The sequence below is a fragment of the Carassius gibelio genome, chromosome A4 (assembly GCF_023724105.1).
Source record: "Carassius gibelio isolate Cgi1373 ecotype wild population from Czech Republic chromosome A4, carGib1.2-hapl.c, whole genome shotgun sequence".
In the NCBI taxonomy this organism is placed as follows: Eukaryota; Metazoa; Chordata; class Actinopteri; order Cypriniformes; family Cyprinidae; genus Carassius; species Carassius gibelio.
Window position 1 is genome coordinate 20911902 of NC_068374.1, and position 15814 is coordinate 20927715.

Genomic DNA, 15814 nt, shown 5'->3' on the forward strand with positions numbered 1-15814 from the left:
TTAAGAATGTATAAAATACTTCTAATTGTACTCTGTATAATATAATATAATTCAAAATAACTAAATAAAATAAGTTTGTCCTGGGGAGTTGCTTATAAGTGCTTCTCATTCTAGTTGGTAGTGGTGATAAATGCACAAAAAGTTGGTTTGCCACATGCCATAAAACGTTATTAGAAGAAGAAAAAAGCGTAATGTTCTTGCTACGCTGTTTTAACTGATCAGCGCTGCGCTGATGAGATTAGTTCAGTCAGTTCAGTGGAGCTGGTAAACACGTCCTCTCTGCCTGTCGAGTCGCTGTCGCGCGAACTACCGCGTTGTTTCATCCTACTTTCGGTGTGTTTGGCTTCCCATATTCTGGCGATAAGGATAAAGGGCTGCAGGAGATTTCAGCAGCAGGAGGTGACGTCAACAAGCCGCTTTCCCCCTTGTTGACTCAATAACAAGAAAGGAGGAAAGAAAGTGACCTGAAAGAAATGCTTTATCTCATGCCACATCGCTCAATTTCAACGCGACTTCAACAGCTCCAGTGTTTTACATGCGGTCTCTCGGTTCATCGGTCTGTCGTACAAATTTCTTTGTTTTCTGGTCAGTTAAGTTAAACGGAAAATCTGTTTAACGTTGGTCGTCTGCGCGAAGATTTCTTTTCCACTAAGGATCTTATGACTCACTTTTGGATTTTTACACGTAGAACATGTTAGTTTTGTGGAGGAGCAGCAGTAATATGAGTGATCTGGTGGGTCCGGAGTATCAGGGTTGCGTGGACGGATCTCTGATGGACGGATTCAGTGTTTTTATTCAGGGTCTGTTGGCTGTTCTGGCTTTCAGCACTTTAATGTGTAAGTTTCTTTCCCTTTTTAAACCAAACGCAACTGAAACATTGTTTGTGTGTGACGTTAAAGTGTTTTCTTTTTTCTTTTGTTTCGATTATGAATATGATGTGGCACATGGCTTTGGGTTTGTTTGTTTACAGTCTTCGCTATTGTAGTATATGGAGGTACTATGGCACCGTGTTGTGTGAAATTGTATTGGTAGGCTACTAAATGATTAGCATATTTCTATACCCATGGTATTCACACGGGACTCGAAGAAATAAATAAATAAGTACAAACAATAGGCCTTTTTCATTTAATGAGCATAAGCACTCAATCAAACCACATTTCAGTGCCCATCTCATTTATTTTCATTTCAAATGAGGAACAGGACATTTAGTCTATTTTTGAACTGATGACTAGCATGGCATTACAGTCACCTGGTAACAAATTATATTTGCAGTTCAAATGGTGATGGAAAACAGAAATCTTTAGGTATTTTAAAATGGTGATTTCTAGAGCTAGAAAAGTAATGCAAAATATAGATGCTAGCAGCAAATACGGGGCCAAACACTACAGAAGCAAACATCAGACCAACTACAGAAATTTATAATTGAAGCCCCTTTGGATGATTTTAGTTAAGGGAGAATCATAAATTCAACCTCTAGTAAAATGATTTAATGGCTTATGACATTTGACCAATAGGTTGCGCTGTTGTCAAAGCGATGTGGTGTGTTCTGTGGGAGTTGACAGTGGCACACACAAAGTTTGGTGTCAATATGTCAAAGCTTTGCAGAGATGCACACTCCGATGCAGTTTGGCATCATTCCAAAAATTGATGCATTAAATTATAACCATTGTGTATATCGGCACGAAATCCATAACTCTGTGCCAGCATGGTCTAGAGATGATCAAATTTGGTGAAAATCAGACCAATGGTCTTGTAGGAGTTTGAAAAACTAGTTTTACAACATAAATCAAAATGGCGCACAGAAAGTTTGGCCAATTATGGAATAATTGGTATCTATGTTCTCAGCATGATCCAGTCTCCTTACAAAAGGCATATTAAAGCAAAAGTAATTAGCATTTTTGTAAATTTTTTACTTTTGACCACAAGGTGTTGCTGCCTTGGGTCAGGGCATGTTGCTGAAGACACATACCGAGTTTCGTAATGATTCGCCATAGCATATTACGTCAAAAAATAAAAATGACCGATGAAAAAAAATGTCTGACATGGGGAAATTTTGTATGGTTTGACTCCGCATGCTGCACCAAATCTAAAGAGACCAGTTTTTTTTTTTTCAAACCATTCAGAAGATAGAAGCAACATTTTTTTTTAACCTCCTCACCACTAGGTGGCACAGTGCTGAAACTGGGCAGGTAGCCTCAGGTCATGGTTGTTATAACACACACCAAGTTTGGTGTCAATATGCCAAACCGTTTCGAAGATATAACCTCACATGCATTTTTACATGCTCTTTGTCAAATTCATTTGCGCATTATTTGAGAATGGTTTGTCTAATCAACTTGAATTTGAAAAGTAGGTCTTTCTAACTGTTAAAAATAGCGACCTTATGATATTTGAATTTTCAAAAAAAACTGTTCAAAAGTTATTAGCATAAACATGAGTGGAAATCTCTAGACTGTCACTCAAAGTAAACATGAATTTCACCCCGTTTTGCTTCCGTAATGTTGTGTATTTCTCAGTGCAAAAGGATAATCAGTGATAAAATAATGTAGGATGATTTGATCAACTGTGATTGATTGGATCATGAACAAACCAGAGTTTGCAAAAACTGCCTAAAGATCAATTTGTTTCTTGATTGACATTAGCCAGTATCTAAGAGAAGTCAGCAGAAAGTGAGGAAGATTAAGTTTTTACTTTCTTTTTCTATTGCAAAATTTGCATGGGCTTTCCAACAAATAAAACTCCTGAGGCCTGAGTAGTACTCAAAGATAAGATTCTTTAACAGTGTGATAACACATGATAACCACATCGACTCCTGTAGCTCATGTGATGCTCAGATCCCAAACTCAAGCTTCTGCTTCCAGCTGGAGGGTTTGAGTCATGTGACCTTCTTTCAAGTTTGAACCCTAAGGTCCAGACTTGTTTCTTTCCCAATATCTAACCATGTCATGTGGTCATTCAGTCCAAAGATACACTACACTGTTTGTTCAGTTAATATCTGACCTAATACTTCATTCAAACTGTTACTGATCATTTATAAAATGAATGTTATTTGGTGGTAGATGCAGTCATTAAAACCTTAGTAACTCGTCACACATTACTGTCAGGAATGAGAAGTCAAATCAAGTGGCTTGTTGAGGAGAAGATATGTTTCTAAGGAATCTTTTGATTTTTACCTATTAAATGATAAAATAAGTGAATAAAGACCCATTTAGAGAGCAAAATGTGCTAAAAATGGACTAAGCAGCTGCATAGCAACATCCCAGCATGATGGCAGTGAGTATTGGGCCTCTCACATTTTTTTTTTTTTTTTTTTTGCCAAAAGATTTCAAATTCTTTCTTCCCAAATTCTTTCTTTGTTGTTTGGTCATACACTGAATAACCCCAAAAACATGGTAAGTGACTTCTGACCTTTCTAGTTACTCATTACCATGGATCTGTGCTGTTCCTGTCGATCATTAAACTAAAGATAATTTTTTGCTGTGCTTAGAGAAAAATATCCTAATCATTCGTTATTATAAGACGACTGACATGCACATTTCTTTTATTCTAGTCAGAAGTTTGGTTTAGCTTACATTTTCAGGAAAAAATTAAGTTTTCATAAAAAAAAACAAAAAAACAGCTAGAAGTAGTTCTGTCAGTGACATTTGTACTTCATAAACACTTTGAGAGCTGTGCTTCTGCTTGTGTTTTTACTGTACATACTTCCTCTTTGTTATTTTGGCCACTTCCTGGCTTCTCCTTGGCTGCTTATCTCTGCGGACGTCATCACTGTTAGTTTCCTCAGGCGTTCAGTAATCGTCCTGCTTCTGTTTGGCTGTTGATTACGGACTAACCGCTTGCATATTTGAGAAAACGTCCAGATATGACTTTCAGCGGGCTAGTTTAACACATTTTTGGTGTTAAACGCAAAAATCTTTCTTTCCCCCTGATTTCTTTGATTCAGTTTTGTCATGTGTGTGCTAGACGATTATAAAGGCAGTGATGAGGCATTTAGTCACAACAAAACCTTTTCCTGAGTTCATCCAAGTGGTGTTACTTCTATTTTTGATATCAACGTGATATAAGTTTTTAATGAGGGCTGAAGTAGTGCCTAAACCTCATTATTTTACCATTTTTAAACCTGTATTTTTGTGAATTGTTTTTGCTAGAAAAGTACACTTGCACTGTTTCTTTAAAATAAATGACGCTTGATATTTTCTTAACTACTACAACGTTTCTTCAAATTTTTCAGTGGTATCATTGTTTCCATAAATTTTAAGCAGCAAAAAACACTAAAACCTATTTTAAACAGTAATATTACTGTTTCTGTTGTGATTTTGCTGAAATAAATGCAGCCTTGGTTAGCATAAGAGACTTGTTCCAAAAACATAACATAACAAAAAAACAATCTTACCAATAGGATTGTTTCTCTACATCTTTGTCTTTACAGTGAAGAGGTTTCGTGAGCCTGTTGGAATAAGAAGATCGTGGAGGATCTGGTAATAATATTAAACATTATGGTAAATTAATAGAACAAAAGAGAGCAAACTCTCATTCTTTTTCTTCTTCTTCAGGTTCTTTGATACATCTAAGCAGGCCATTGGGGCTCTCTTTATGCATTTTGCCAATATCTTCTTGTCCACACTCACCAATGAAGATCCCTGTTCTCTGTGAGTCAGTTATTAGCATCATTATTTGTCAAGTTGATTGTTTTTACCTGGCATTAAACAAACCGAATGGTCCCTTTGTGTTGTTATAGATATCTGTTGAACTTCCTCTTGGATGCCACATTGGGAATGCTGGTGATCTGGATGGGGGTGAAGCTTGTTTCCAAGATAGTGGAGCACAGACAGCTAACACTGCTGATGTTTGGAGAATATGGTGAGTTACACTGATGGAAGCTGGTGCTGATGGGTGAAGAGTGGGGAGAAGGGCCTAGTGTATAGTCCCCACAAAAACATAAAACGTGGCTGATGCATCTGTTTGAGCCGTTTGTTACCACCAGAGGGCGCTGTATGATGTATATTTCTAATATGTTTGGGTAGTTTCCCCACATAAGCTTTTTCCCTCTGAGGGATTTCTTTGGTAAAACACCTAGAAAAATCAGATTACACAAACGTAGATTCACATGTGTGCACTTGCACTAAAAGCAGATGGAATACGCCCACCGTTTCACATGATTTTGGCCAAACAATTGTTCATGACTGTATTTCTGCTTGGATCAGTTGTTGAATACTTGTTTTGACTGTGCGCCATGTTCAATTTACCATAGCTTTATGGAGGCTGATCAGTTAATGAAAATACCAGCACTTTGTTTTCCCTCATATTCATTAACGTTCAAGAGTAAAAAGAGAAAAAATATTAATTTATTATTATTATTTTAAATATAGAAGAACATGAGTGCCATATAAACAAAAAAAATGAATCTTTTATTAAAAGCACCAGTGTACTTGGTTTCAGAAGGTTGTTTTACAATCTTATAAACCACTTGAATAATGGATTAATATTTATTTATTTATATTTTATTATTATTTTTAGTTTTTATTATTCTGTTTTGTTCTAGTTTTTTTTTTTGTACTTTATTATTATTCATACACATTGTGTTTATTGCTTTCTGATTCTGTGTAAACTCTTTTCTGGGCATACAGTTAATAAGAATAATAAAAAAGCACCAATATACTTGCCATTCTAGGTTTCAATAAAAAATAATTATTATAATAAAATGTAGTAATGTAATAAAAAATTATGTTCAGTATTTTATTCTATGCATATTCATTTAATAAACCTAATACATTCACTTATTTACTGACAAATTTCATGAAATATATATATATATATATATATATATATATATATATATATAATTTTTTTTAATAACTTTAAAATGACTTGTTTTACTTGTTTAAATTGATGTGTAATTTAATTACACATTACATGGTTTATTTATTGGTTTACTTATTTGTTAAATGAATGTATTCATTTATATATTTACTGAGATATTTCATTAAATGAATAAATATACATTTATTTAATGAAAGGTCCTATGGTCTTATATAATGATCGCAACATTTGCATTGTTTACCTTGCTTTTTTGTTTTTGCTACTGATCCATTAGCAACTACATTTCTACAGTGTTAAACACTCAGTAACACATGGTAAATATTTGAATGTCTATTTCTGTCTGTTAGGTGATCCTCCTCAGATAGCAGCCTGGTTGGCTCAGTGCTCCGTGTATTTGCTCATTGTTGCTCTGGAGAAAAGTGTGGTCACTCTGGTGCTGCTCGTTCCCGGTTGGACCAATGTAAGAGAAATTCACACACTCACACTTTCTGTTATTGTTACACAGACTCACCCCACTGGCATCGTTTCCCTCCACAATATTTAATAATACAAGCCTAGGATGGAAAAAAACTATCTTTCTTTTCTCAAGCTAGATCAGTCAGTGCGCATGCGCAGTCCTAAGAGCACGTCTCAGACATTCGCTGACTGTTTCTATATCAACCAGGACGCTTCTAACGGCAGCTGTAGCAATGCGATGACTTTACCGATTTGCGATTGGCTCTTTCATTTAGAAGGCGGGGCTTCCTGCGATTGAGTGGCCATATTGAGCATTGCATTTTTCCCCATTGAAAACCATATGAGTGACACGTTTTGGGTATTCTATAGTCTTTGATCCTACTAGTATGGAAGAAAGAAATGAGGACAAATACTGCGGAGATGATATTTCAATCTGGATTAGTGTGGGAATAATAGATTATCTGTGCATGATTTTCAATATAGATGTATTTTAATTTCTGTGAAAAAAAGCTATGTATTTATTTATATACATACTTAATACACTCTCAGAAGAAAATGTTCAAAGCTGTGACTGGGGCAGTAACCTAATGTACAAAAGCTAAAAGATACATCTTAGTACCTTATTTACCCCTAAATGGGGCGGGGGGCAATATATCGCATGCGATTGTCACGCGCATTTCGTCAGTAAAGCCAGTTCCCTGATTAGAGGTAAATGGGCATCACCTGCTTTCAATTGGAGCAGCATTTAATAGACAGAGCCGTAGATCACTGACAAGCTACGCAAAATCGCGTTCATTATTGTAGATGAATCGCCTTCGATAATGAACGCGATCTTGCGTAGCTTGTCAGTGATCTACATCACATGCGATATATCGCCCATCCCTACCCCTAAACGCTACATATTAGTACCTAAAGTGTGCCTTTTAAAAGGGTGCTGCCCCAGTGACAGATTATACTGCCCCAGTGACCTGTCCCTAGGCTGGACAATGAATTAAAAGAATGAATGATTGTACATGCTAAGATTTCAATACATATTCAGTACATTAAATTTCATACTTTCTCACTGTAAAGTGTTCTAGACATTCTATAACGTTTTTTTTTTATATACAGATTATTTCTTCTTCTTCTTCTTATTATTATTATTATTTATTCATTACATGGACACACATTTCTTGAAGCGTTGACAACTGTTGCGTTTGTGTGTTTTAGCTGGAGGAGGTGGTGCTGGACTACATCCCAAACCCACAGCTGGAGTTGGCCATTGTCATGTTGATCGTGCCTTTCATTGTCAACGTGAGTCATTCAAGATTAATGCATTCCATCCATCAATCCATCCTCATGTAATACAATGCAACTTATTTCTGTAAATATGTGTTTCAGTCTATAATGTTCTGGGTGGTGGACAGCTTAACAATGCGGAAATATAAGAAAATGACATCTCTTGATGGCTCACGTGACTGTCCGAAACAAGTAGAGGTTTCGTCAAACGAGAGCAATGATGAAGCTGAGGTGAGAATATTCATGTAATGTCCTATTTCACATTGAACATCACACTATCAAGCAGTAATATAGAGTTAAATGTAACCATAGCACATTTTGGTATTCTTTATCCATTTCTAAGCAATTTCTAAAGTGATGTTGCCAGTGTGGTAGTTATAGTATATTTCAATAATTGCTAATTGACTAATTCCTATTTGACATTTACAGTAGCTGATGCTTTTGACTTGCAGTTCGCCTTATAGGTAGACAAGTCCTTATGTAACCTGGATTAAAGTAGCTCACAGTTGTGTGCTGTAAAAAATATTTTGTATCAACATTTACAAATTGTAATAATGTTGAAAATGTTCTTTTAATATGACATCCTGTACAAGTTATTTTAATAGTCAGATTTGGTAGAAGTACAGTAGTTCTTTAAAAGATTATTTAAAAACTTTGGTTTCAAATATGGACTAACCCAACTTTTGGGTTAACATTTTCATTTAAATATGTAACCCAACAGCTGGGTTAGTCCATATTTGACCCAAATTTATGCTGAAACAACCCAGCATTTTTTAGAGTGTAACAAAATCTCGTGTTTTACTCATGGGTCACTTCTTGAAAGAATTGAGGTAAAGAGTGTAATTTCTGTGGAAACCAAAGAGAATTGCAAAAGCTTTCAACATATCATCATGTGCAGTCCCTTGGAAGTTCTTTTGTACTTTGTTTAAAAAAATCAGTGTTGAGATCCAGGGACAAATGAGTCAGTAAAAATTCCTTAACCTTATCCTAATGACCCTGTTCTGCATATCTGTCCCTGTGGACATTTCATCCTAGTTTGGATTAATTCAGTGGTCTGCAGCTGGTTAGTCTCAGGCCTGTAGAATAAAGTAGAAAAAACAAGAAAAAAAAAAAACATGTAGAAATTATCCAAATTAGACGGAAGACAGATGTGTAACTTGACATTGGACCGAGTCCTCATCTTCAAAAATCATTGTAAAAAATGCACAAAATGAAATCTGTCCTAGACTTTCTAGGTCAAAATACACATTAGAGTGATCATACAGACTAAAATGTGTTTTCTGTGTTGAATTAATTGCCGTCAAGAGAATGAAACCACCAACATTCAGCATTGTTTTGCCCGTTCAGCTCATATTACATTGATAAGTTTCCATATTATTGGGCTTATCCAGTTTATATATGGTATAATATTAAAGATCCCATTTTTCGTGTTTTTTTGAAGCTTTGATTGTGTTTACAGTGTGCAATATAACGTGTTCATGTTTCGCATGTAAAAAAACTGTATTTTTCACACAATTCACCTATCTGTATACCGCTGTTTTCACTGTCATAACAACGGGCTGATGACTTCCTTGTTCTATAAACCCCTTCCTTCAGAAATACGTAACGAGTTCTGATTGGGCCAGCGGTTCCTGTGTTCTGATTCGACACCAGCTTAGCACACGCTGCCCTCCTGGAAACGCGATTGGGCTAGTTTTGAGAAGCAAGTGGGCAGGATTTGTTTTGAAAACCTGGCAATCCTGGTCTTAACGCACGTGCTGGAGATGTACTTATAATCACAGGATTGCTTTTATTGATGAGATGTGCATGAAAATTGTGTTCGATTTTTTGCACAGCCCTACCATCTTGTTAACAAAGCTAAACAGCATTGCCCTTTGTGTAATAAGTTACAGAAACTGTTAAATGCACCAACTTAATAAAATACACTTACCGGTTGTGGTCCATAAACAACGCTTTCTCCAGACAAAGAGGGAACTGCTCCATCTTTCAAGAATAATCTTTGTGCGAATCCAGCATTAAACTGATTGAGATTTGAGGAAGCTGTCCTCAGCAAAATGTGCTGCATATAGTTTTACATGTGGATTATAATTTTCGGGAACCGAGTTAAACATAAATTGTAACCATTGATCTCTAAGTACAGCATCTCTGGGAAGCCCAAACAAAGGTGATTGGACTCCGAGATGAAAATAACAGCATTTCGACAACATGGTGACAAACACAAACGCAGCTCTTCCTCCTCCTCCGTCGGAGCGCAACAAAACCACACCCCCTTTTTATGTATTCATGTGGGCAGAGGTTAGTCAAAAAACTGTTTTAGTGACGTCATTACTTCAGGAACTAGAGGGATGTAGTCCAAACTGGTCGTTCATTGTAGGTGAATTCTGTTAAATAAATATTTCGCTTGGCATTGAACTTTTGAGCTTTATAATTTTACAGATATTATTTATACTCTAACAACAACATTACACACTAACTGAAGTTTGAAACATGGGATCAGAAAGAACGGAACCTTTAATAAATTAAAATTTTTGATTTTACAGAACGATACTTGATGTCCAGTGAAGCAAAACTATTTATAAACCACTGGACTAGTTGAATTTCTAATTGGCTTGGCTTTACTCTTGCTTACGATTTCAAATTAAATCTGCCAGCTAAAATGAATGGTTTGTTTCTGAATAGTTTTACTATGTGTTTGTGTATTGTATTCTTCTTCTTGAATGGTGGTATTGTGCTATATAAATGATATTTTCTCATTTAATATTTTCATCATTTGACCAAAGACTTTTCCAAAGGCCAGTGACCTCTAGGGTCAAATGGTTTCCATTTTTTGGTCAATTCAGTGTGTATTCGCCTTCTATTTTACTTTGTTTTCCTCTTCTCCTCTTTCATTTTTTGCATCCCTCTTTCCCTCACTCCTCCAGTTGTGGATGTGTGCCAGCTGCTCACAAATCATCCATTTGTTCATAGGGAGCAAGTGACATTTGAACATGTTTCCATAAGCTCATGCTATAGAAAATGAACCCAAATATGCGGAAGAGAGTGTTTGATGAGTGCAGATATGAACGAGAATATATAAAACTGGTCTAGTGTCGGTCTCCTGCCCGACCCTTGCATCTAGTCTTCTGGTTTTATAGTCAGTAGTAGATTTATGCAACTATAAAGTGATCCAGCTCACATGAACAGGAAAACAATCATGGGTAAAATCTGGCCAGGCTCTTCAGCTGACCTCAAACTGTGTTTTTATGTTTGTGTAGGTGCTGCTAAAGGAAGATGAAGATGATGCTAAAGTGTGTTCTGAACCAGAAGAGCACGTCTCAGCTGAAGAGGCTTTAATACAAGTCCGTATGGATGTTTAGAACACAAGCGTTTAGAAGAATACTTTCTTAAACACTAGCACTAAATCTCTGTTCTTAAACCTAGTGTTTACTTCCTGCATAGCCAGTTACCTTCCAAATAATTCCTAAGTGACTGATTTGGAACACTCTAATTAAGGATAAACTTAGTGCAACACACAAATAGAACTTTTCATGTTATCTAAACACTGGAGACTGTCCTCAGTTGATTGCAATAGAGTTTTGCGTTAGCATTTGCTAAGCTAACAACACAATGCTCAGTACTTGACACGATACTATGTAAAATTGTCCATTTTGAGTAAGATTGATAGATGCTTTTTATTATTGAATGAAATTGAAATGTATTTATTTAGCATCAACATTTAATTTATGAAATTCGTATGCTAGTGTGGTTGTTTTCACAAACTTTTGAAAATGTGTTTCATGCAAGGGTATTATGTTCACGTAAAGTGTTTTTAGTCGTTTTTGTGGATCTACGTGAACGGGGGTTGCTTTATCAACATTTATGATCATAAAAATATGAACATGAAATGTTCTGATAAGAGTTGTTAAAGGGGAAAATGCTGTCTATGTAAGTAGCTCACTAGATTTTGGAGCAGCTGGAAGGTTGACAACTTTAAGCAGATGCAAGAGTGTAATGCAATTTGACATGCTTTAATTTATGCAAAACTGCATTTTAACATTCTTTTATAATTATTATGCATGCAACTTGTATTAAATGTGTGCTCATTTTAACAGATACTACATGGAATTTTACTACAATGATACTACAATGGTATTTTTTAAATTTCATATCTTTAGAATTTCTGAATCAAAAATGCGATTAAACTGCTCACCATTTGACCAGTTACAACATGTATAAGTTATATATTTCGCTATAGATTTATATCGACTTTAACCTAAAATCTTGATATTGAACAAATAAATCCTTCAGGTCAATGTTATTTGAGAGTTGTAGCAGTGCATTTTTCAGCATAATCAGTATAAGATCATTATTAGCATATGAGTTATTAAAGGGAAACACTATACTCCATGTCCTTTAGAGTTCATACTTCTAAGATTGGAATTAAAAGAGAGGAGCGAGGAGGTCTAGTGTTTTTCCTAATTCCAGACAGTCAGGGACTTTTCATTTGAAGTCTAAACGGCTCATTTTGCTACTTGTGATGAACGCCTCGCTGTAAACACACTACAACGATGTTTCCAGCTCTTTACACAAGCTAGAATAGTTTTTATGAAACCATTATAAAACCATTTGTAAATATTCAGCAGTAAGTGAAAGACCAGATGATCGTTGTATTTTAACCTGTAAATTTTAAACATTGTACAGTATTCAGTTATTTTTTTGTTACAAATGCAACGTGCTGAATAACAGTTCAATATGTGTAATGTAGAAAATTTACGATATGTACAGTAACCGTAAACGTAGCAATTTTTAAGCTGTTACATTGGATTGATTTCTTCGAAACTGTAGCAATGTCAGCACACAAATGCAACTTTATTAAGAAACATCTTTTGATATTTGTCGAACAATGTTGTCTTGATGCCTTATTTTGATGTACACAAATAAAACTACAGTTCGAGTGACTTAAACTTAAGTTGTGATGTGCTTTACAAAGCTGCTTGTAATAAAAATCCAATCTATAATGACATTTCTAGCCAATGAAAATTACATTAATCATTTTTGGGAAGATTTGTGTTCTTTAATGTTTTTTTTTTTATGTACTAATTGTTTTATAAAAATGTATTAAACTTAATTTGAACCATAGAGTCAATGATTGGTGAATATGAGGTTAGAATTCTTTTTTTTTATATATATTTGTGTTTGTGTGAGTGTGTGTGTGTGTGTATGTACTCACATTTTTTTCTTTACCTTTAAGTAGGGTCATGTCTCGAGAGCTTTGTAAAAGTATATTTATAACCACAGCCAACAAAAGTCCTTTCTGACAAAAGGGGGTCTAAGGTTAGCAAACACAGGTAAGAACACCTGCAGGGTCTGATGACGGGTGAAACAGGTCACACTCAACCAGACATTATAGTGCAGTTAGAGTTGCTGCATTTCTCAGCTGTTTTGGATATAACATCGTCTTTATGGTTTGTTTAACTTCTTGCTAGAGTGCAGTAATCACCCACATTTTAAGTAGCCAAATGTTTTCCCAATTAGTTTTCTTTGTAGGCAATAGTACATTTTAAGTAATTATGTATTTAACAAATGCAGCTATGTTTTTCAAACAAAACCGTAACACTATTCTCAAGTCATTATGATGAATCCATAATGCTTATATACATGTATGTGACTCTGGAGCACAAAACCAGTCTAAAGTCGCTGGGGTATATTTTTAGCAATAACCAAAAATACGTTTGCATGGGTCCAAATTATTGATTTTTCTTTTATGCCAAAAATCATTAAGATATTAAGTAAACATGTTCCGTGTTCCATGAAGATTTTTAGTAAATTTCCTACCATAAATGTATCAACTTAATTTTTGATTATTATTATGCATTGGTAAGAACTTCATTTGGACAACTTTTAAAGATGATTTTCTCAGGATTTTTTTTTTTTTTTTCACTGTCAGATTCCAGATTTTTAAATAGTTGTATCTCAGCCAAATATTGACCCTAATAAACCATACATCAATGGAAAGCTAATTTATTCAGCTTTCAATATATGTACATATACATTTTTAAAAATTTATACTTAAAGTCTCACTCTCTCTCTCTCTCTCTCTCTCTCACACACACACACACACACACACACACACACACACACACATATATATATATATATATATATATATATATATATATATATAATCTCATCAATAGACATAGCAATTTCTAGGTCTATTAAGTCCCCTTACTAAGCAACTGCATGTCAACTAACTTACATTAGATTATTAGTAGACTGTTAGGTTAAGGTTAGTAAAGTCAATGTACTTGCAAAGATAATTATAGTCTGTACAGTAGCATGTCAGTTTATCATCAAAATAAAGTGTTAACAGATATTTAGCAGAAATACTAGACTAATAGTACTGTAATGACTGTGAGTTGACAATGCTTTATGTGGCTGCAAAGGTACTTATCAGCAGATGTCTAAAGGGTACCATCAAAATAATCAAACTGATAGGCCTATTACAAAAAACGTATTGTGATACAGTTCATTATTTTCCATAATGTAATTATAAAAATGTAACTTTCATATATTTTAGATTCATTGCACACCAACTGAAATATTTCAGGTCTTTTATTGTTTTAATACTGATGATTTTGGCATACAGCTCATGAAAACCCAAAATTCCTATCTCAAAAAATTAGCATATCATGAAAAGGTTCTCTAAACGAGCTATTAACCTAATCATCTGAATCAACTAATTAACTCTAAACACCTGCAAAAGATTCCTGAGGCTTTTAAAAACTCCCAGCCTGGTTCATTACTCAAAACTGCAATCATGGGTAAGACTGCCGACCTGACTGCTGTCCAGAAGGCCATCATTGACACCCTCAAGTGAGAGGCTAAGACACAGAAAGAAATTTCTGAACGAATAGGCTGTTCCCAGAGTGCTGTATCAAGGCACCTCAGTGGGGAGTCTGTGGGAAGGAAAAAGTGTGGCAAAAAACGCTGCACAACGAGAAGAGGTGACCGGACCCTGAGGAAGATTGTGGAGAAGGACCGATTCCAGACCTTGGGGGACCTGTGGAAGCAGTGGACTGAGTCTGGAGTAGAAACATCCAGAGCCACCGTGCACAGACGTGTGCAGGAAATGGGCTACAGGTGCCGCATTCCCCAGGTCAAGCCACTTTTGAACCAGAAACAGCGGCAGAAGCGCCTGACCTGGCTACAGAGAAGCAGCACTGGACTTTTGGACAAATTTTGCATGTCATTCGGAAATCAAGGTGTCAGGAGGAAGACTGGGGAGAAGGAAATGCCAAAATACCTGAAGTCCAGTGTCAAGTACCCACAGTCAGTGATGGTCTGGGGTGCCATGTCAGCTGCTGGTGTTGATCCACTGTGTTTTATCAAGGGCAGGGTCAATGCAGCTAGTTATCAGGAGATTTTGGAGCACTTCATGCTTCCATCTGCTGAAAAGCTTTATGGAGATGAAGTTTTCATTTTTCAGCACGATCTGGCACCTGCTCACAGTGCCAAAACCACTGGTAAATGGTTAACTGACCATGGTATTACTGAGGTCAATTGGCCTGCCAACTCTCCTGACCTGAACCCAATAGAGAATCTGTGGGATATTGTGAAGAGAAAGTTGAGAGACACAAGACCCAACACTCTGGATGAGCTCAAGGCCGCTATCGAAGCATCCTGGGCCTCCATAACACCTCAGCAGTGCCACAGGCTGATTGCCTCCATGCCACGCAGCATTGAAGCAGTCATTTCTGCAAAAGGATTCCCGACCAAGTATTGAGTGCATAACTGAACATACTTATTTGAAGGTTGACTTTTTTTTTGTATTAAAAACACTTTTCTTTTATTGGTCGGATGAAATATGCAAATTTTTTGAGACAGGCATTTTGGGTTTTCATGAGCTGTATGCCAAAATCATCAGTATTAAAACAATAAAAGACCTGAAATATTTCAGTTGGTGTGCAATGAATCTAAAATATATGAAAGTTTAATTTTTATCATTACATTATGGAAAATAATGAACTTTATCCCAATATGCAAATTTTTTGAGAAGGACCTGTAATATTTATAAATAAATAGTATGAAGATGAAGACCTCTTATATAAGTAATAAGACTACATAGCTTATCTATATTATCTATTAAACAGCCTGTGTAAATGTGTCTAAATGCCAGTTCAGATGCACTGCAAACACACATTTTGTTAATACTGATTTCATTTGGTGACAGCCATATAGTATATTTTTGAATTTGATTACATTTAAGAATTCAACACAA

The 15814-nt window shown here is 35.7% G+C and overlaps 1 protein-coding gene across 3 annotated transcripts; it reads left to right on the forward strand.

Annotated features, from left to right (window-relative positions):
* Nucleotides 1-259: 259 nt before the first annotated feature.
* Nucleotides 260-12497, forward strand: LOC127972821 (store-operated calcium entry regulator STIMATE). Of its 3 annotated transcripts, none has more exons than XM_052576652.1 (9): nucleotides 260-585; nucleotides 689-836; nucleotides 4430-4478; nucleotides 4554-4649; nucleotides 4739-4860; nucleotides 6168-6280; nucleotides 7486-7569; nucleotides 7657-7785; nucleotides 10809-12497. In XM_052576652.1, exons 2-9 carry the CDS (start codon nucleotides 692-694, stop codon nucleotides 10908-10910), a joined length of 840 nt encoding a protein of 279 aa, XP_052432612.1. In that variant the 5' UTR covers nucleotides 260-585; nucleotides 689-691; the 3' UTR covers nucleotides 10911-12497. The 3 variants fall into 3 exon arrangements, with proteins under 3 accessions (XP_052432612.1, XP_052432620.1, XP_052432604.1); XM_052576660.1 differs by having other exon boundaries at nucleotides 260-566; nucleotides 666-836; XM_052576644.1 differs by having other exon boundaries at nucleotides 260-836.
* Nucleotides 12498-15814: the final 3317 nt, after the last annotated feature.